The sequence below is a fragment of the Sinocyclocheilus rhinocerous genome, unplaced genomic scaffold, assembly GCF_001515625.1.
Source record: "Sinocyclocheilus rhinocerous isolate Xijiao unplaced genomic scaffold, SAMN03320098_v1.1 scaffold5757, whole genome shotgun sequence".
In the NCBI taxonomy this organism is placed as follows: Eukaryota; Metazoa; Chordata; class Actinopteri; order Cypriniformes; family Cyprinidae; genus Sinocyclocheilus; species Sinocyclocheilus rhinocerous.
The window spans coordinates 38580-60555 of NW_015626363.1; the positions used below are offsets into that span (position 1 = coordinate 38580).

General features: G+C 34.9%; 2 protein-coding genes across 2 annotated transcripts in view; both read right to left on the bottom strand.

The window, feature by feature from the left end:
* The window catches only part of LOC107712152 (N-alpha-acetyltransferase 25, NatB auxiliary subunit-like), a 16164-nt gene extending 3376 nt beyond the window's left edge, over window positions 1-12788 (bottom strand). Inside the window, exons 1-18 of the mRNA XM_016517299.1 lie at window positions 12519-12788; window positions 12141-12254; window positions 10959-11033; window positions 10752-10859; window positions 10594-10672; window positions 9491-9602; window positions 9261-9350; window positions 8874-9046; window positions 8675-8787; window positions 5778-5985; window positions 5070-5159; window positions 4798-4978; window positions 3589-3688; window positions 3337-3488; window positions 3123-3248; window positions 2803-3046; window positions 1518-1647; window positions 823-888 (exon numbers count right to left, since the gene is read on the bottom strand). Coding sequence (XP_016372785.1) covers window positions 823-888; window positions 1518-1647; window positions 2803-3046; window positions 3123-3248; window positions 3337-3488; window positions 3589-3688; window positions 4798-4978; window positions 5070-5159; window positions 5778-5985; window positions 8675-8787; window positions 8874-9046; window positions 9261-9350; window positions 9491-9602; window positions 10594-10672; window positions 10752-10859; window positions 10959-11033; window positions 12141-12254; window positions 12519-12749 — 2392 coding nt within the window. The 5' untranslated portion in view covers window positions 12750-12788. The remainder of the gene's footprint in view (window positions 1-822; window positions 889-1517; window positions 1648-2802; window positions 3047-3122; window positions 3249-3336; window positions 3489-3588; window positions 3689-4797; window positions 4979-5069; window positions 5160-5777; window positions 5986-8674; window positions 8788-8873; window positions 9047-9260; window positions 9351-9490; window positions 9603-10593; window positions 10673-10751; window positions 10860-10958; window positions 11034-12140; window positions 12255-12518) is intronic.
* Window positions 12789-13872: 1084 nt separating this feature from the next.
* Window positions 13873-21931, bottom strand: LOC107712160 (ATP-dependent RNA helicase DDX55-like). Its single transcript, XM_016517312.1, has 16 exons — window positions 21860-21931; window positions 21131-21217; window positions 20927-21018; window positions 20817-20856; window positions 20666-20752; window positions 20462-20553; window positions 20329-20391; window positions 20101-20250; window positions 18657-18846; window positions 18339-18421; window positions 17448-17579; window positions 17274-17366; window positions 15947-16061; window positions 15556-15724; window positions 15196-15482; window positions 13873-14244 (listed from the first exon to the last, which is right to left on the bottom strand). Exons 1-16 carry the CDS (start codon window positions 21929-21931, stop codon window positions 14071-14073), a joined length of 1926 nt encoding a protein of 641 aa, XP_016372798.1. The 3' UTR covers window positions 13873-14070.
* Between the last annotated feature and the right edge of the window lie 45 nt (window positions 21932-21976).

A 21976-nucleotide genomic window follows, 5' to 3' on the forward strand; every position in this document is an offset into this window, starting at 1 on the left:
CATCAACATTCATAAATGTTAGTATTGTAATTTTACTGTTCTGTAAAATCTAATAAAAAGACAATAATAATGATAATAATTACAACAGCTCTGTTAATACATTTATTATAACATACACACATAGTGTTCAAATTGGGATCTGTAATATTTTGTAATAATGTAATAAAAATACATTACATTTTGTAATAATTTGTTTTAAAAGAAGTCTCTTCTGCTCAGCGAGGCTGCTTTTAATTTTACAGTAAAAAATACATGCCTGATTCAAGAAGGGGGTCTGATCGCCAAAAAATATTATTTTAGTAACTTATTAATTTTAAGTTAAATTGTGCTTTGTTGGTATAATGTCTGCTAGAATGTTAAAAAATGTTTAGTGTTAAATATTTTTAAATTGTTGTTTTGTAATTGATTTTTTCTTTGAAAAGCAAGACAAAACAGTAAAAAGCACATTTTGGCTATTTAATTTGTGCAATGGTGAAAAAAAAAATGGGCAAAAAACCTGAAAAACCATGTTCGGTATTTGGCCTTCGGCCCTGTGTTTCATTTTGTTCGGTTTTGGCTTCGGCCAAGAATTTTCATTTCGGTCCATCCCTAATTATTATTATTATTATTATGTTCCATGCTCACATGGACTTGGTTACATCAGCAAAAAACAAATAATTTCATGAACATAGTTATTTTATTTTGTTGAATTATTTTCATCAGGATTTGATTGGATAGTGAAAGTGGGCTGAATTATTATTACTATTTAAATTTTTTTTGCGCTCATATAGACTTGGTTACACAAACTAAACATGAATATGTACACAAAGCTTTTAAACATACCTTGAAGTTGTACTGCTAAAGACTTGAAAAGATTAGATATTTGTGTTTGAAGCTCTGTTGAATCATCTGAAAATACAAGAGATACAATTATTAATGTAATACAATCATAAGTCCAATTAAATTGAAAGATTAAAAATCTAATAAATTTTTTTTAATATACAATGTAATAAATTGTATAACTGAATTAATATGTGACCCTAGAGCACAAAACCAGTCTTAAGTCGCTGGGGTATATTTGTAGCAATAGCCAAAAATACATTGTATGGGTCAAAATTATTGATTTTTCTTTTAAATCATTAGGATATTAAGTAAAGATCATGTTCCATGAAGATATTTTGTAAATTTCCTACCGTAAATAGATCACCAAATATTGTCCTATCCTAACATACATCACCATACATACATCCTAACATACGTAACCATAGATCAATGGAAAGCTTATTTATTCAGCTTTCAAATGATGTATAAATCTCAATTTAAAAAAATTGACCCTTATGACTGGTTTTGTGGTCCAGGGTCACATATGATATAAATATATTTTTTTTTGGAGTAGGATCTTATTTGTTTCATCTTTTTCAGGCCAGAAAAATAAACTTACAATTGTAACAAAATAAATATGCTAATATTTGTCATAAAATCAAACTGGATTGCTAAGCAGATGAATGCTGTACATAACGAGGTGTGAAGTAACGAACCCAGGCCGGCGGTCTCGAGCTCCTGGAGGTGCAGAGGGAGCTGTAGAGAGGAGAGCTGACACTGACAGCAACCACTGGACAGAGCCTGAGCCAGACGAGACGGCACGGGCCCCACAAACGGGTACTGATGCTGTGAACCACAACATACAGCCACAATCAATGGACTTAACTCCCTATTTTATATCCAATATATGTTCTGAAAATTGTGTACAACTTTAAAAAAAAACTTTTTAATTATACACAAGGTAATCAATTTTTTTTAGTGATTTAGTTTGTTTGAAGTTATTTAGTATTTTAGAAGTTATTTAGTTTGTTAGTGTTTAACATTGTAAACAAAAAGTAGAAAAATAAAATAAAACTTCATTTATTGTAACTAAAACTATTGAGGAGCACTTTTTGTCAACAAAATAAATTAAAATGTTGCCTTGGCAACTAACTGAAATAAAACAAATCTAAGTATTAAAATTATTTGCATTAAAACTAAAATTGAATAAAGCTCAACAGAAAAGAAAAACCCCTAATAAAAACGACAAACATAAAATAAAACTTAATTTATTGTAACTAAAACTATTAAGGAGCACTTTTTGTCAACAAAATAAATTAAAATGTTGCCTTGGCAACTAACTGAAATAAAACAAATCTAAGTATTAAAATTATTTGCATTAAAACTAAAATTGAATAAAGCTCAACAGAAAAGAAAAACCCCTAATAAAAACGACAAAATCACATCACAAAATTACTAAAACAATTAGATTAGATGGAAAAACTGAAATGAGAAATGTTAACCTAAATAAATTAAGTACTAAAATGACTAAAACTGAAATAAAAATAAATTAAATCTAAATAGAAATATAAAATATATTACACAACAGAAAAATAATAATAAAAAAGCACATCACAACATTACTACAAGTTAAACTAAAATGAAAAATATGTATAAACAAAGCTAATTCAAAATATTAAAAAATACTACAGTAGTATATATAATACTAAAATACTGTTCTTCACCAACATCTTGGTTACAACAGAAGCAAAACCAGGTGAAGGTATTGGCTATGGCTATTTATTTTTAGATGTGTACAAATTTGTATGGGATAGAGTTTATTTTCATTTAAAATTTTAAAATAATTAGTTATTAAAATTGCATGTGTGCAAGTAATATGTCGTCCTAAAACTTACATGATGCATATACAGCTATGTGGAGCAAGATTTTAGATAAAAGGGGAAAGAAAATTTTTTTGCACATATTAAGTGCATTTGCTAAACGGTCTGTAACGGTTCTGACCTGCAGCTGTTTTTCCGTGAACTGTGTGGCCTGGTTTAGCGTGTTTTCTAGCTGTGAGAGCAGCGACTGTAGAGAAGACGGTTTAGCCGCCACTCCGTTTTCAGTCGTCTTCTCAGAGTTACGTGATGTCGGCGGGTGAGTGAGCGCAGAGACGCAGCCAATCAGACGCAGCGTGAGCGACCGCAACCTCAGCCACAGGGTGTCGTCCTCTAGAGAGTGCTGCTTGTGCTCCTCGTTCAGCTGCCTGCGGTTTGTGATCATTATTAGAACAAACCAATGCTTAAAACGTGTGATAGTTCAGGAGGATGGTCTCGTCGTACCGGTCCTTAGGGTTCCAGCTGACGAGGACAGTCAGGTCGCGGTTGTCCCTTAAGCTGTCCCACGGGATGTCGTCCTCTTCCGGACATAGAGACATTGATTTTACGCTCTCCTCTAGAGGAGATGATCTGTGCAATGAAAAGACAACAATCAACAAAATCACTTTTTGACTTCTAAAAGGCAGAAAATACGACAGGTAAAGATAAAGCGACTAACGTGTCGGCTTCCAGGAAGAGGTCCAGCAGCATCCTCTCCGTGCGCGCCTGGGCAAAGTGCAGCGAGTGATTGAGTCGGTTCCTGAAGGCGATGAACTCTGGGATTTTCTCAAAAGCCCCGTACTTATATGCTTGAATAATGTATTCTGAGGTCTGCAGGAACAAGCAAATTAAGCATGAGTAAATGATGACAGATTGGTCATCTTTGGGAGATTCTGTACATAAAGTGTCGTTCATCAGAATGATAACGTACATCTTTCTGGTTCGAGTGAAAAAACCTGAGGGAGAAGTTACAAGATTGGGAAGCAGCAGCAAACTGGCCCAAAGACTCTGCATAGCGGGTCAATAAATACCTGGACAAAGACAAAACCAAGAGATCAGTGTTAATATGAGTCATGTTTAAACATCAAACTGCATGCTCAGTACGTTTAACCTAATATGACATACCGTGATGCATTAATGTGATTTAATCCAAAGACTTTCTTTTTTTAATCTACTTTACCTTCAATCATAATGACCTTCAATCAATGAAAAGTGTATTATTATTATTATATTTTGTACTTTGAATTGGTACACAAGGCAATCAACTTTTATTTATTTATGGTGCGTTTAAACAAAACAATTTTTTTTAACTTTTTTCTTCACCAGTGTTATTGTTAACTGAAACTATTAAAATAGCTTCTGTTAATTCAAAACTGAAAAGATGAAACAAAAAAATCGAAATATTATACATAACATATATGCACATATAAAATGTATATTTTAATAAATGTGGAAATGCACCATTACAGTCTGTGAAAAGTGTCCATTAAAAATAGCTTTTGTTAAATATAAATATAAAAATTAGATAATTTTTTTTTTTACTTAAATGAAAATTAGAAATGTTGCCTCAGCAACTAACTGAAATAAAATAGGTTTAAGTACTAAAATTACTAAAACTGAAATAAAAATAAATTAAAGCTAAACATAAATATGAAATATTACAAACATGTAAATAAAAAAGCACATCACACTACAACTTAAACTAAAATATATGAATATAAAAAAATATATAAAAATAAAAGGTAGTACAAAATATATATATAAAAAAAACACTATAATAGTATATAAATAATACTAAAATAACACTGTTCTTCACTTACAACATGGTTACAGCAGAAACCAGGTGAAGTTATTGGTTATTTATTTTTACATGGTTTACTTGGTTTTAATGTGCACAAATGTGAATGGGAGAGTGTGTATTTTCAATGGTATTATTGGTTTTCCTATATAAAGGAGTACAATATTTCATGTATGCAAATAATGTGCTGTCATAAAACTTGCATCTCTAATAATTAAAAAAGCTCTTTAAAATTTAGAATAAGGTGCCTCCATGAACTGATCGGGAACATATATATATATATATATATTAAAAAATAATTCAATGTTACCTTTAACAAATTAATAAAAGACACGTTCGTACCCTATGGTGTCGTGCTGGACGTGTTTTGCGTCCAGACTGGAGTAAAGATCTACCACCGGCTCAAAAGCCCCCAGACGGCAGTACAGAAGCAGAAGCAGCAGTTTGAACTGAGCGTTGGAGGAACTGTTTGAGAGACCTTCCTCTAACAGCCCCAGACACTGCCACAACATGTTCTGATCGCCTACAACACAGACACAGCACTCGCTCATCAATAACAAGAAAACATGAATGCTTTCAATCAAGCTGACTGTAAAAATGAGGAGCAGACTCACCCGTCTCCAGCCACAGGTCTATATAGACATGGGCCGCCATGAGACAGTACATATCGGAGAACTGTAGCTCTGTTTTTAAACAGGACTTCCCTAGAACAGAAAGAAAACAGGAAATTGTAACATTACAGGTCAAATAAAATATAGATTAAATAGAAATAAATATAGGAAGCGAAATAAATATTAGACACTGGCATTATCATGGAAGAAAACAGGAAATGGTAAGACTGCTGCTACTGAACATTATAGGTCAAATAAAACATATTAAATAGAAATAAATGTACAAAGTCTGATAGGAAGCTAAATAAATATTAGACACTGGTATTATCTAGTGCTGTCAAACGATTAAATCGCATCCAAAATAAAAGTTTTTGCTTACATAATATATGTGTTTGTACTGTGTATATTTATTATGTATATATAAATACACACACACACACACATACAGTATAAATTTTGAAAATATTTACATGTATATATTCATATAACTTACATTATATATAAACAAAACATATTTTTCTTAAATATATACATGCATGTCTGTGTATTTATTTAAATATTAGTAAATATACGCAGTACAAACACATTTTATGTAAAAAAAACGTTTATTTTAGATTGATCAATCGCGATTAATCGATTGACAGCACTAGTATTATCATTTAAAAAAAGGAAGAAATCATAAGAGTTCAACCTGCCTAGTCATCTGCTTACCGAACTGTAAGCCGTGCCGGTAATGCGCCTTCAGTTCTTTGATGAGGCCCAGTTTGCCCTCGGTGTTGAGCGCGTGCTGCTGACCCAGACTGCGGCTCAGCTGGGTCACACACAGATGTCTCTGCAGAGCCCGCGTGTCTCCTGGAAGAGCAACACCATCCTCTCCCGGAGCGCCCAGCGGCACGGCCTCCATTAGCCTGTTGATGAACTGAGACAGTTGCAAGAAACTTAATATATATATATTTTTTCATAACTAATTAAATGAACGTGTTAAATATATACTAACACACCCATCCTGCCCCACCCCAGACCTACGTAGGTCATCTTACACCTGCTTCACACATACTCCGTTAGCGGTGCATATTTTTTCCGTGCCCACGCTAACATGTTGGAGCATTCACACTAGGGCTGTCAAAATGGCTGAAAAACGAAATTCGAATTTTGTACTTAAATGTTATCAATATGCGAACTATATTCAAATTTATTAGGCATAATTTCAGTTAGAGGGAAAAAAAAGCTTTTGGCTTCTCTCCTGAGGCCACAAGAGGGCGCATTGAGCAAAATATTACTAATGCACATTTATTCAAAGTAATAAAATAACACAACTATCTTTGAAAAAAAGTGCATAATATTTAGTGCATAAAATAATGGTTATAAACCAAATAAAATTAATTAAGTTGCTTAAACAATTAGAAACAAAACAGCATCATGTATGTATGCATAGTTTAATACAAAGGACTGAAAACCAAACACAAAGAGTACTTTTTTTTAAATTTAAAAACATGAGATGAAGTGGGATGGGGGAAAAAGTCTCGAGACATGTTTTTTTAAAAGTTGAACTTACATAAATTTTACATGGCTTTCTAAACATGCGACTCTCTTGTGCGAGACGTGAGTGCAACGGTGATAGATGTCCCTCTAGAAAATACGATAAATATGCGTTGTGTGAATGGCTTCGTTTCAGTTTTGCCGTAGGATGTTCTCTTTTTCCACAATATTTCAAATGAGCAGCACCGCATCTAGTGGGTTCAACTGGATAGGTTAACAAAACCATTAAAATGCAACGACACTTACATCGTCATAGCATTTCGTGTGTCACTGATAAGGCTGCCTGACGCACACCAAAAATTTGAATGCAAAAATGTTGTGGATTTTTATTTGTAATTCGACAAATATTCGAATTCCAAATTTTTATTTGACAGCCCTAATTCACACTGCATGCGGATGTGGTCCAACAATACGTTCCAGGAGCGTAGGGGTGTGCGCTATACGCTATATCGTCTACGATAATACCGGAATTGTTGTTTAAACGACATGCAATTTGGTTCAGTTACTTTTTCTTGCAACTGTATACTCGCGTATAAAATTTATTTTCTTTCTTTCTCTTTCTTTAGTGGGTAAGCAAATACACATACAGTTGCAAGAAAAAGTAAGTGAACTAATGTCAATTTTCTCATTTGTGGTAATAATTTGGTCATGAAATTAGATTTGATTTTCACCAAAGTCACAAATATCAACGAACAATATTTCTAAGCGGATCTTGTCGAGCACACTCATTAAACATACAAAGTGATGGTGGAAAAAGTATGTGAAACAGTGCTTTAATAACTGGTTGAACCACCTTTGGCAGCAATAACCTCAAGCAAGCGCTTCCTATAGCTTTGTATTAGACCTGCACAACGTCCAGGAGTAATTTATTGTAGAATTTGGACCATTCTTCCTTACAGAAGAACTGTTTCAGCTCACTCACTGTCAAGGTCATTCCACAGCATCTCTATTGGGTTGAGGTCTCGTACTGAATGGCGTACCTTGTCAGTGTCGTGCGCTTTGCTTGGCCATTTGTTGTGATAAACAGGAAAGTGTGTCCAGCTGAATTCAATTTGAGTTTTGTTAAACGAATAAAAAAGAAGCTTAGTTTACCGCGGAAGCGGTCTGGGCTTGACTGGGCCACTCCAAAATGTGGATTTTATGTCTCCATTGATACGCCGTTTTCTTTTTATGCCATAAATAGTGCTGCATGTTCTTCCCAAACAATTCTATTTGTCCACAAGGCATTTTCCCAGTAGTGTTGTGGAGTGTCAAGGTGGTCTTTGGTAAATTTTAGGCGTGCTATAATGTTTTGTTTGGAGAGCAATGGCTTCCTTCGTGGTGTCCTTCCATGCCTGTTCAATGTTTCATGTATGGTTGACTCGTGAACGGAGATGTTAATCAGCTTAAATGAATCCTTCAAGTCTTTAGCTGTTACTCTAGGGTTGTTTTTCACCTCATTGAGCATTCTACATTGTGCCTTTGGCTGGGTGCCCACTTTTATGGAGAGTAGCCACAGTACCATATCGAGTCCATTTATAGACAATTTGTCTAACTGTGGACTGACTCTGTAAACCTTTCCAGCTACATGCATATCAACAACTCTTGATCATAGATCTTCTGAGATCTCTTTTTTTGTGGGGCATGGCTCACATCGGCTAATGCTGCTTGTGAATAGCACACTGACACTGTTTGGGTGTTTATATAAGTCAATTTAGCTCTAAACCACACCTTTTTTCTCGTTTCATTGATTGGACTCCTGGTTTGCTAACATCTGACTCCAACTGGCATTCAGTGACACCAAAAGCCTAGTGTTTCACTTACTTTTTCCACCATCACTTTGTATGTTTAATGAGTGTGCTCAATAAAGACATGAAAGATGATGATTGTTTGTGTTTCATCAGCTTAGAAATACGGTGTTTGTTGATATTTATGACTGGAGAAGATCAAATCAAATTTCATGACCAATTTATGGAGAAAATTAGAAATGGTTCACTTACTTTTTCTTGCAACTGTATACGCACGTGTATAAAATTTATTTTCTTATTCGGTGCAAGTGATGCACTGGTCTTGCTTCTCATCGTGATTACCTGCACATGTTGGTCAGGTGTGAGAAGATCCAGAAAGATCTCCAGGTCGGTGATGCAACATGGCTTGTCTCCAAACTTCACAAAGAACTGGAACATGAGCTCAAGAGGTTCACCTGCATCATGGTGGGAAAACACGTCAGAAACATACAGCAAACATGCAGCCTGCGTTTTGTTTAAAGAGTCCCAACCCATTGTGTACCTAGCTGCTGTGCTTCAGGACAGCTGCGCTCTCGGAGCCGTCTGATGAGCTCCAGACGGGCCAGGTATGGCCCTCTCAGATGCTTGGACTCCTTCGCTTCTTCTGTGGCTATTCGGTCCTCCATGAAGCTGATGGCCTGAGCTGTGGAGGCATGCACCTCCCCCTCTGCAGAACTGCAGTAGTGAGAGAAACAACACGGCATGCATGATACTGAGAGACAGAAATGTGTTCAGAATAGATTTGCCATACTTTTTAGTATGCAAACTGTGCTCAATATGCATGGAATATCCAATCACCTACAGCCAGTATTCAACGCAGTGCACCTGACTTTCCATCTCATGTGTGACAAACTCTTTCCCAGTTAAATATTGTGAATTTTCTACTTACTGAGCTCCTTCTTGCGGAGGTGCCCAGCTCTGATCAATAAGGTAGAACAAAGAGTCAAAGTACAATATGTAGAACTGCCAGTCGTCAGGGCTGCGGAGAGAAACAAAAAACGACTAACATCTTACGTACTGAAAATGCATTGCTAAAATGGAACTATTTCACTCCAAAATTGCTATTTATGTTAAATCCGTTCGCGAAACTGATAGAAAACGTATCAGTGGTGGACTCACTTTTTCAGGAGCAGCTTGCAGGACAGCGCGTTGCACTCGGCCCAACGCTCCAGACGGCGGTACAGCATCATGCATTTGTTCTCACGGCTCTGCAGTTCACTGGTCAGCTTCTCTGAGGGAGAAAACACAAGGCAAAATGACTAAGAGACATTAAATGTATAGACAAAAAAATCAAATGGTTGCACATTCTTTGCGATACAAACATTAAATGCAATGTCAATGGTAGACGCACATAGAATTTATAATGTTTTGGAAAGAAGTCTCTTATGCTCATCAAAGCTGCATTTATTTGATTAGAAATACAGTAAAAAAATTATGAAATATTATTACAATTTAAAATAACTCTTTTGCATTTTATTATATTTTAAAATGTAATTTATTCCTGTGATCAAAGCTGAATTTTCAGCATCATTACTGCAGTCTTCAGTGTCATATGATCCTTCAGAAATAATTCTAATGTGCTGATTTGCTGCTCAAGAAACATTTCTTATTATCAATGCCGAGAACATTAATATTTTTGTGGAAACAGTGATACATTTTTTCAGGAAGTTCAAAAGAACAGCATTTATTTGAAATAGAAATCTTTTGTAACATTATAAATGTCTTTACTGTCACATCTGATCAATTTAATATGTCCCTGCTGATTAAAATATTAATGTCTTGCAAAAAAAAAAATTATTGACCACAAATTTTTGAATGGTAATGTATATTCAGTTATTTGACCGCAGGTTACTTTATACCAAAAAGAGTATACCAAATAGAGTAAGAGACCGTTTTTTCCTTCCGAGTTTATGTATCAAATAAAAAAGGTAACTGACTTTCTCTCTCTCAAATTATGAGTTTATATCTTGCAATTCAAAAACAAGTCAGAATTGTGAGAGAAAAAGTCACAATTACCTACACATTTTTATTTTTTTTATCCTGTATTGGACACAAGCTTTCATAATAACATGCTCTTTATATGGAGACAAATCCCCATGAGTTGGTAATTGCTGTTCTTTTTTACCTGTAACTGGCAGCACGTCACACATGCAACACAAAGACATTCAACTGGAAATAACCCAGAATATTCCTTTGAAGAACACACATTGTTTTCTCCTCACCTCCAAGTGGCCCCTGAACCACCTCCAGTGCCTCCACATATTTCCCCAAACGCTCCAAGATCATAAAGTACAGCTGGACCTGGAACGGTCGATGGAAAATGCATCATAAACTTCATACGGCTGAAATCAGAAACAGATTATTGATACCAAAGTCCTACCTCAGCTTCTGCCTCTATTTTCTCCTCCTTTACCATTTTTTCCACCATCCGCTCAGCCAGCGGCAGGAACATGGTCTGAGAGAGCTTCTCGTCTTGTGCTGAGATGGCCTGAAACACAAATTGCATTGATGATGTTGTTTTATTTTGTTCTGCATGGGTTCATCTCTGATATGTACTGTTTATGTAAGTGAAAAAACATCACCGTACCTGCATCACCAAGCTCATCACTGACCAGAAGTAATATGGGTTTTTGGGGACAATTTTATACAGCGCCATTCCAGCCTGTCAGAATTGTGGACACAAACATATATTTTAGAGATTCATGATTAACTATGCAGCCCTATTAAAACTACAATCTCTATATGGCTTAATGCAATTATCAAATCTCAAAGTTTGGCTCGCTTATGATGTGCATTTGGGAACAACCAACTTCCTAAAATTGAAATGCAAATTTAAATGGCTGTTGTCAACAAAAAGAGAAGCTTTAAAGGCCTGTGGTTTACCAGCAAAATAAAAGCTAGATGGTTTAACATTTGCAAATGCAGAAATGAAGGCGGCAAAAAATATTAATACTTCAACTTAAAAACAAAATAATAAATTTTTCCATAAATACTAGATATATAATTATACTTTAGAGTGGATATTGATATTTATTTGGTTTAATATTTTTGTAATAATAATAATAATAATAAGGGCTCCCTGTGCTTTTCCACCAAAATAAAAAACTCAATCATTTAATGTTTGAAAATGCATAAATTAAGAAAGCCATAAAAATTAGTACAGGAAAATAAAATATTACATAACATTATTTTAAATACTAGACTTTTTTATTTTACAGTGAATAATAAATAGTACTATAGTATTAGTAATAGTATTTCTAATTTTCTTTAATAATTTTGCAATAAAAAATAAATAAATAATAATAATAATAATAATGGCTCCCTCTGGTTTTACGCCAAAATAAAAGTTCAATTGTTTAATATTTGAAAATGCAGAAATTAAGACATGCATAAATATTAGTAATGGAAAATATTATTATTATAACAGTTTTTTAATACTAGATTTTTTTTATTTTAAAGGGAATAAGTAGTAATATTTCTTATTCCTATTTTGTTGATTTTTTAATAGTAATAAACAACAATAATAACAATGATAATTATTATTATTACTACTATTATTACAGTGATACTGATATACCATCTCAAATTTTTTTTGCTGAATTTTGCAGCTCTACAAACAACCACAGCAAACCTGGAGCTTTTTTTTTTTACTGAATTTTAAAATCACAATTTTTATCAAAAACAAAAATTTCCCCATATCATGCAGCCCTGATTTATTTTTTAAACAGGATGTAAAGACTGATGATATCAGAGAGGACACAAACAAAACCTGTTGCATTTTCTTGTACTCTCCGACCCGGGCGTAGGCCATGAAGAGGTGAGAGTGGTACTCCTCGCTCGTTGGAACTTTCCGGACTGCAGCTTCATAAAGCTTGGTCACTAACTTAATAATAATAATAATAGTATTATTGTTGTAAGCATTTTATTATTTCATTGTCATATTAATATATAAACATTACAATATAAAAATCATATTACTTGAGTGTTTTAATCTCTTTGACATCTCAAACAGGTAATGAGCCGGTTGATCAAATGACATTAACACAGATCTCTGGATATTTAAACAGTATTTCAGTGTTTAGATGGGCTACAAACAGGCTTTATTCTACCGATTGAAACGTCAGAGTGTGCCCGCTTAAGGACGCACTGTCATCCGGCAACGCAGCCGAACCGACACCGCGGCTTCAGCTCCAAAGGCCTCACCGGCTCTCCACAGCTCCTGCAGCCCTTTACTACACTCAATAACGCACATGCCGGTCCTATAGCACAAGTCAGACCCGCTAGGTCTGTATAAGCTCAGGCATGTGATGTGAATCTTACCGTAAATGGGTCGCAGTCTCCTGTCGTTGGGGTCTTGCACATGGCCCCTCGCCGCCATGATGGAGCTGAGCAGGATTAATTGGTGCGCATGCGCAGAGCGAGCACTCCGGAAAGACTTTAACAGGAGCATGGAGTCATGTGTGTCATTCAGTGTCACTGTAAAAGACACATCTGCAATTGTGCGGTGGTACGATCATGTTTTAAGACGTATATTTTTGCTCTAGCAAAAAAATTATGAAGTACTATGGTATTGTTTAAGCAGGGGTTTTCTAAATGGGGTCCGAGACCCCCATTGGGCAAAAAGGGAGTGCTAGGGGGTCTGTGGAAATATTTATTGAAAAACCGTGTAAAAACGTAAATAAATACAACCCTCTACATTGCGAGTAAATCACTCGCATATGCGGTATGTATGTGTATGTGTGTATGTATGTGTATATGTGTGTGTATATGTGTATGTGTGTGTGTGTATATATGTGTGTGTGTGTATGTGTGTATATATGTATATGTGTATGTATATATTTATCAGTCTGGCGAGTAAACAAAAAAATTTACTAGCCAATGGCGATTCAATTGCAAAGGTGTTCGTAGAGGGCTGAAATAGATAAATAAATAAAAATAAACAGACAAATAAAAATATTTTATTTATAAAACAATCTAATAGATTACAATAGACAAAAAAATAAATTGATTAAATAAAATTGTATTTAAAATAAAAATATTTAAAAAATAAAATTACATAAAATAAATAAAAATTGAGTAAAATAAATAAATAAAAATAGCTTAAAATAAGAAAATAAATGACTAAATAATAATAAATGAATAAAGTAATAAATGAATAAATATTGAATCTACCAGTACAGTTATTTGAGTAGAAAATTATTAATTATATAATAATTACATTTCTAAATAATATTGAGACTGATTTATAATATAATTTTTTTCACAGTAAAATTGGGTCTTTATGCAAGAAACATTTTTTTTGTCTTTTTGTATGTGGGCCAAATGAAATGACACACAATTGAGATTTTATTTATTTTTAATTTTTTTTGCTGTGTGCCTAACACTTTCTTTTCCATGTATTTTATAAATGCACTGTTGGTAACAGGAAATATATAGATCATATATTTATAGAAATAGATCATATATTTCAAAGAGAGCCTTGAAAACACTTACATTTCCAATAGAAATGTTTATTTATCATATTTGAACATTGATGTATATGGTTGATAATTAATACAGAAGCGCATTTGTTAAGAATGCATCCTTCTTGTACAGTACACAGACAACCAGAATGAAAATGACACTGCTGATACAGCATATCTGCATATTTAAGTCAAATGACAGTCAATTTAGGTGCATAAAGTCACAGAAATGACAGTTCATTCTCCGTCTCCATCAGAACTGTTCGCCTCTGCTCGTTTGGGATGTGAGCTGCCCGCTGAACTCAAGTGCTTGTCAAAGTCCTCTTCACTGATCTTACCTTTCTTGAGTTTCTTCAGCAGACGCGTGTCATTTAAAAGCTCGTTTAAGTCTTCTTCGTCAACATCTGACTCCTGTGACCACACAGATATAGCATTGAGACTTTATAGAATAGCCCATTCGCCACATTTACAGCTGTTTACAGAGTTTTCTATTGTTATACATGTACCTTCTATATTCAGTAAAAATATGCAAACAGGGAGTTTTTGGATTTTAAAGGAATAGTTCTCCCAAAACGATTCTGAAAATGTACTCACCCTCAGACCATCCAAGAAGTTTGTTTCTATATGAGATTTGGAGAAATGTAGCATTGCATCACTTGCTCACCAATGGATCCTCTGCAGTGAATGGGTGCCGTCAGAATGAGAGTCCAAACAGCTGATAAAAACATCACAATAATCCACAAGTAACCCACACCACTCCAGTCCATCTTGTGAAGCCAAACAAATCAAAATAAATCCTCCATTAAGTCATTTTTAACTTCAAACTATTGTTTCTGGCCAAAAGACCTCTATCCATAATATTGCTTTTAACAGTAAAAAAGTCATCTGGCCTGAATCAGGAGAGAAATCTGCACAGATCAAGAACTGTTAACAAGCCAAAGCAGTTCTAAACAAATATGTGGGGGGATTTTGATGTGAGAGGACAACAGGAGATGGAGGAAGCATTATTATGGACTCATATTTTGGCCAGAAGTGACAGTTTAAAGTTAAAGATGACTTAATGATGGATTTGTTTCTTACAAACACGCAGCTTTTCACTTCACAAGACATTAACTGATGGACTGGAGTGGTGTGGGTTACTTGTGGATTATTGTGATGTTTTTATCAGCTCTCATTCTGACGGCACCCATTCACTGCAGAGGATCCATTGGTAAGCAAGTGATGCAATGCTACATTTCTCCAAATCTGATGAAGAAACAAACTCATCGTCATCTTGGATGGACTGAGAGTGAGAACATTTTGAGCAAATGTTCATTTTTTTGGGTGAACTATTTCTTTAACGCAAACAAATGAGTAACATACCTCATCCAATTTTCTTTTGGCAGCCTTCTTTTTCTTTTTATCCTTCTTGTTCTTCTGCTTCGACCAGGCTTTGTTCTTGATGAAGTTCCTCTTTAATGGCATCTCTTTTTCTTTCAGCTCCGCCAGCCTTTTTTGTCTCAGTTTTTCCCTGTTTTTATCTTTAAAGCGGATGGTGTCTGTGTCGATGGCCTCCTGTTTGAAGTCCGGGAAGGTCTTTCCTCTCAGTTCAGGCATTTTGGGCAAACGGAGGAGAGCAAAGCCACGGGCCAGAGCAGCAAAATCCAGGTCTGGACAAGGTATATGTCAGGCGAATTATCTTGGTTAAGTATCTTATGAAAGGTTTAAAGCAATGTCACTCACCTTTAATGCGAAATATCAGACTACACTCGTGTTTGGCGTACGCCTGCACACACGACACAAAGGCTTTCATGCCTTTCTCAAACATGGCTCTGTCACCTAAAGCCATCGTCTTCAGTTTAGGTAGAACATCAACCACGTCTTTCACTGGAGGATACGTCTGAAGAGGACACTGTGGGAAAACACAACTACTTTACCATCTTAAACTCGAAAATATAGAATACGAAATATTGAGAATGCATTGATATTAGGCACTTAAATGCATGTCACTTTAAATGCATGTCTAATGCATGAATGTGATTTTTTTTTTAAGCCTAATTTCGTACCCTATTTATATAAGCTAGACACTCCATCTGATAGTTTGTGTATGAAATTAAGTTTCTCTCTGACTTACCTTTTGATTAATGGACAAGAAATTTACATAAGACTCTTCCATTGGCAGAAGAAAGACGAGTGCGTTGCCCTGGTTTCCGATTCGTGCAGTTCGTCCACACCGATGCACAAAGGAACTAATGGAAGGAGTATTAAATTTCATGAGAAAAATGAGCAATATATGCACAAAGCATGCAAATAGTATGTCACCTTTAAACAGTTTCATTTCAGAGTTCTTTTTTATACAATTATAGTATTTATTAATATTTTAATTAGCTTTTATTTTTTTATTTCCATTGTAACTTTAGTAATTGTTATGTGCTTGTCATTTCTTTAGTATTTCTATATAACTTGAATTTACTTTGATTTCAGTTTTAGTCATCTCACTTTAAACCTTTTTATTGCAATGTCAATTTTTTTACGAATATTCCTATTTTTATTTATTTGAGCTTTATTTAAATTACTGAACATTATTTTTTAATAGCTTTAGTTAACAATAACAACAATGCTTTGAAATGCATTGATTAAAACAAAGTGTTGATACTTAATTTAATAAATTTAATTTAAATTTAATAAAAGCAGTACATGACATTTGGCATTTTGTAACTATGTTTAAGAGCAGGTTTAAAATAAACTAGAGCTATATGCATATCTAATTTATTTTAATTAATTGTTTTATTTCCTCTATCTATATGTTGCCAGGGTTGAGAGTGACATTAAAATGTATATATTTTTTAAAAAGTATGTGTAATTATGTATATATATATTATATTAGTAATGTAGGGTTGGTGGAGTGTTTTTGTTTGTTGTTTTGTTAAAAGGGTTCTATTATGCTCTTTTACAAAGTCTTGATTTTGTTTTGGGGGTGTACTAGAACAGGCTCTCATACTAGATTGTTCGAAAAACATATTATTTTTCACATATTTTACATTATTACAACACCTCTCTCCCCAGTCTGGCATGAACGACTCGAATGAAAAAGCATAATAGGACCCCTTTAAGAAAAGCATTTTTAGGTTTCTATGAATTAGCATATACTATACTCTGTATGTACAATGCATATTTTATCAGCTTTTTTTTGGGCTGGAATCATGTTTTGTGTACTGTATCTAAACAAACCAATAAATAAATAAATATGCTGAAGTTTAATATTTAATGTTAGTGGTTTGTTCAATTCATTAGGTATGAGCAATATAGTGGTGCATGACAAACCACTGCATGACTCTACAAGCACTAATCAAAGCATAAAATAAATAATGTAATAAACTATTCCAAGCTTTTGTGAATGTAGCAAAGACTCAGAAGTACATACTTCTGAGCTCAAGCGTGTTCATGAATGTCCTGGTTACCTTGCACTGCTTGGTGGGTCGTACTGAAGCACCCAGTTCACTTCTGGGATGTCGATGCCTCTGGCCATGACGTCTGTGCACACGAGAATCCCACTGCACACATCCATAATGCATTTATTCTTGGTCTTTAACTTCCTCTCTGTAAACAGCTAGGAAGGCATCACACTACATTACCTCTTCAGCGCCCGGAAATCTGCAAAGATCTTGTTTCGTTTATGCTTCATCTTCCCGTGAATGCAGTGGATGCTGACATTCTTGATCAAGCCTTCCAGGGCTTTACCGAAGTACTCCACACAGGCACAGGTGCTGTGGATATACATAGAATATGATGATGTTAAGATGGCTGAACAATATTAATTACATTACATAAATTTGGAATAATTATGTTTTTGAAAGACGTCTCTTCTGCTCACTAAGGCTGCTTGTATTTGATAGAGTAAATACATAATTATGAGTATCTGATACAGCAATATTGTGAAATATTATTACAGTTCACAATAGCCGTTTTCTATTTGAATACATGTTAAAATGTAATTTATTCCTGTGATCAAAGCTGAATTTTCAGCATCATTACTCCAGTCTTCAGTGTCACATGATCCTTCAGAAATCATTCTAATATTCTGATTTGCTGCTCAAGAAACATTTCTCATTATTATCAATTTTAAAAATGCTTTTTGTGGAAGTTAAAAAGATAAAAGTATGGGGTACGTCACTCTTTGAAAAAAAAAAAAAAGAAGATACTTTTATTCAGCAACGATGCATTAAATTGACATTAAAAACATATTTCTTTTTCCAAAAAAAAGAAAAACTTTCTATTCATCAAGTATCTTCAAAGTATCAATGTATCACGGTTGTATCACTCAAATATTAAGCAGTAATAACGGTTTTCAACACTGATAATAATAAAAAATATTTCTTGAGCAGCAAATCAGCATATTAGAATGATTTCTGAAGGATCATGTGACACTGAAGACTGCATTTTACTGTATTTTGATCAAATAAATGCTGCTTTGGTGCACAGAAGAGACGACTTGTAATGTATGTGGCAAAATCAGTCTAACAAACCTGAAGAACACAAGCTGCTTCTCATGTTTGTGCTGCCTGAGAAACGCCACTAAAGTGTTGAACTTCTCCTCTGCTCGACATATCTGCACATAAGCAAATGTTAAGATAAATAATTGGGAATTAGTTCAGACAAGTATGGCCAACCCAACTTGTTCATAATGAGAAAGGAATGTGAATTAAAGGTATAAACGCAGTCAATACTTATTTCATGTCATAATTAACAGAGCAGTTACAATTTCTGAAATGCCCCATGAAAATGCATGCATGTACATTAGTGAATGAGTCCCTGCTGGTTACAGACAGCTCTAGATGACTCACTGCGTAATAATTGCTGAGTCTGGCTGGTGTTTTCTGCACGCTTGAGGCCGCCACACCTTTCTCCTTCACTGTGATTCGCACAGGGTTGCGCAGACCAGCCCTCACCAACTTCTCCAGCTCTTGCGTCTGTGTGGCAGAGAAAAGCCCCGTGCGCCGCTGCTTGGGTAAATAACCCAGAATAGTGTTTAAACTGCAGAGGCGAAGAAAAAAGCTGCATTAGCTGCATAATCTCAACTTTGGGGTCACACTTGTGATCCTGGTGGTCCTCTGCAGTGAATGGGTGCCGTCAGAATGAGAGTCCAAACAGCTGATAAAAACATCACAATAACCCACAAGTAACCCACACCACTCCAGTCCATCAGTTAATGTCTTGAGAAGTGAAAAGCTGCATGTTTCTAAGAAACAAATCCATCAAGACATTTTAACTTCATTACTCTAGCTAAAATGAAATAGAGTCTTCCATCCATAATATTGCATAATATTTTACATTGAAAATGTCATCTTGTCTGAATCAGGAGAGAAATCTGCACAGACCAAGCACTGTTTACAAGCCAAAACAGCTCTAAACAAATGTGTGGGTGAGTTCTGATGTGCGAGGAGAACAGAGGATGGACTTTTTTACTGGAGAATTATAGACTGGATATTTTAGCAGGAAGCAAAGTTAAAAACGCCTTAATGATGGATTTGTTTCTTACAAACCCACAGCTTTCACGTCACATGATGTTAATTGATGGACTGGAGTGGTGTGGATTATTGTGATGTTTTTATCAGCTGTTTGGACTCTCATTCTGACGGCACCCATTCGCTGCAGAGCATCCATTAGTGAGCAAGTGACGGAATGCTAAATTCCCCCAAATCTGTTCAAATGAAGAAACAAACTCATCTGCATCTTGGATGGCCTAAGAGTGAGTAAATTTTTAGCAAATTATCATTTTTGGGTGAACTTCCTTTTAATGTGCTATATTTTAGGTCAATAATATTTTTTTGTAATATTTTACACTTTGAGGGGATTTCATGATACCAAACATATATATATATATATATATATATATATTAATTAAACAAATATTAAAAACACTTTTTATAATATTTTTCAGTTAATGCAGCATTCAAATTAAAAACAGAGCAAATGTATTTGAAATCCAGTGAATGGAGGCAGATTAGTGCTATCTATACATATTGAATAATCTTGTAATACCATGGTATAACCACTAGATGCCTATAATATACAGAGAGAGAAAATTATTTTGTGTGTGAATATGCTAATTATACAGCATCTTATTAAAACACCCAATGCATATTATAACAAAAGTGATACAGACTCCAGAGAAAGTGTAGTTAAACTGCCAAGCAATGTAAAATTAAATGCTTATGTAATTTATTGCCTATTATTTTTAGTTGTTTTCTGGCAGTTTTTGACAGACTGACGATTTGAGATCATTACCTGGCTTCAAAGCCCATGTCCAGTAATCTGTCTGCCTCATCCAGGACAAGAACGTCCAGAGACTTCACAGCCGTGGCCAAATCAAGCCCATCGGCCTTCCTCCTGAACATATCCTCCAATCGCCCAGGGGTCGCAATTAGGATATTGGCTCTACGAACCGCACATAACATTGTATTTGCTTATTTTATTCCAGATTTAGATTGAGAAAAGAGCAGTCCATACACTCACCCCTGAGTCTTAAACTTCTCTACATCCTCAATAGGGTTGCTTCCACCAATCAAAAGAATCTGTCTAAAAACAGACACACATTGTTAGATTTACAAGCTAAGGACATCAGATGGAGTAGATGTTTTATTCTCACCTAAACTGAGGAAACCCCTGCAGAAATCGTCCCATCACCTCGCTGATCTGCAGTGCCAGCTCTCGGGTGGGTGTTATGATCAATGCACCGACCTGACAATACATCACAATAGAAATCAAAATGAATTACACTGATGCAACGCAAGCATCTGATGAAGAAGAAGACAGCGTTACTGAAATGTCAAATTCATCATCTAATACAGACCTGCATCTTTTTTAACTTCTCTTCTCGCTTTAGGAGAATTTCTAAAGCAGGAATCACAAATGCCAAGGTTTTCCCGCTGCCAGTCACCTGGAATCACATTAAATATTATGAATATTATTATTACTCACCCCTGAGTCTTAAACTTCTCTACATCCTCAATAGGGTTGCTTCCACCAATCAAAAGAATCTGTCTAAAAACAGACACACATTGTTAGATTTACAAGCTAAGGCCATCAGATGGAGTAGTTGTTTTATTCTCACCTAAACTGAGGAAACCCCTGCAGAAATCGTCCCATCACCTCGCTGATCTGCAGTGCCAGCTCTCGGGTGGGTGTTATGATCAATGCACCGACCTGACAATACATCACAATAGAAATCAAAATGAATTACACTGATGCAACGCAAGCATCTGATGAAGAAGAAGACAGCGTTACTGAAATGTCAAATTCATCATCTAATACAGACCTGCATCTTTTTTAACTTCTCTTCTCGCTTTAGGAGAATTTCTAACGCAGGAATCACAAATGCCAAGGTTTTCCCGCTGCCAGTCACCTGGAATCACATTAAATATTATGAATATTATTATTATTATTACAAAAGTTCGGAATAATTAAGATTTTTAAAAAAAATGTTTTTGAAGTAAGTCTTAAATAAGTTAATGACTTTTTTTAATGCAGCTTTATGCTCACCAAATCTGCATTAATTTAATCAAAAATACAGTAATATTTTAAAATTTTTAGCATCTCATTACTCCAGTCTTCATTGTCACATGATCATTCAGGAATCATTCTAATATCCTGATTTGGTGCTCAATTATTAATAATGGTTCTTTTTATTATCAACATTAAAAAGTACTGCAGCTTAATATTTTTGTGTAAATCGTGGTGCTTTTTTCTTTGATAAACAACATATTTAATCAACAGCATTTATTTGATATCTATTTTTGTAACAATATACATGTCTTTACTGTCATTTTTAATCAATTTAATGCATCCTTACTAGGGGTCGACCGATTATCGGTGCCGATATTAAGCATTTGTATGATTATCGGTATCGGTCATTTTCAAAACCGATTCGGCGATAAAATAACTTCATTTTGAAACGTGCTATTTGGCTCTGATGCAGCCTGTCAGAACTCACCACTCTGTGGCCTAAAGCAGTCTCCGCAATGGGAAACAAGCGACTGATACAAACGTTCCGCATGACAATCTGTAGGACTCCGGTCTTCCTCCGGGGGGCGTTTAGTGAGAGCTGAATCCATTGCATGGCATTCAAAACTCAGAATATTTGTCTTGTCTGGCACCTTTATGT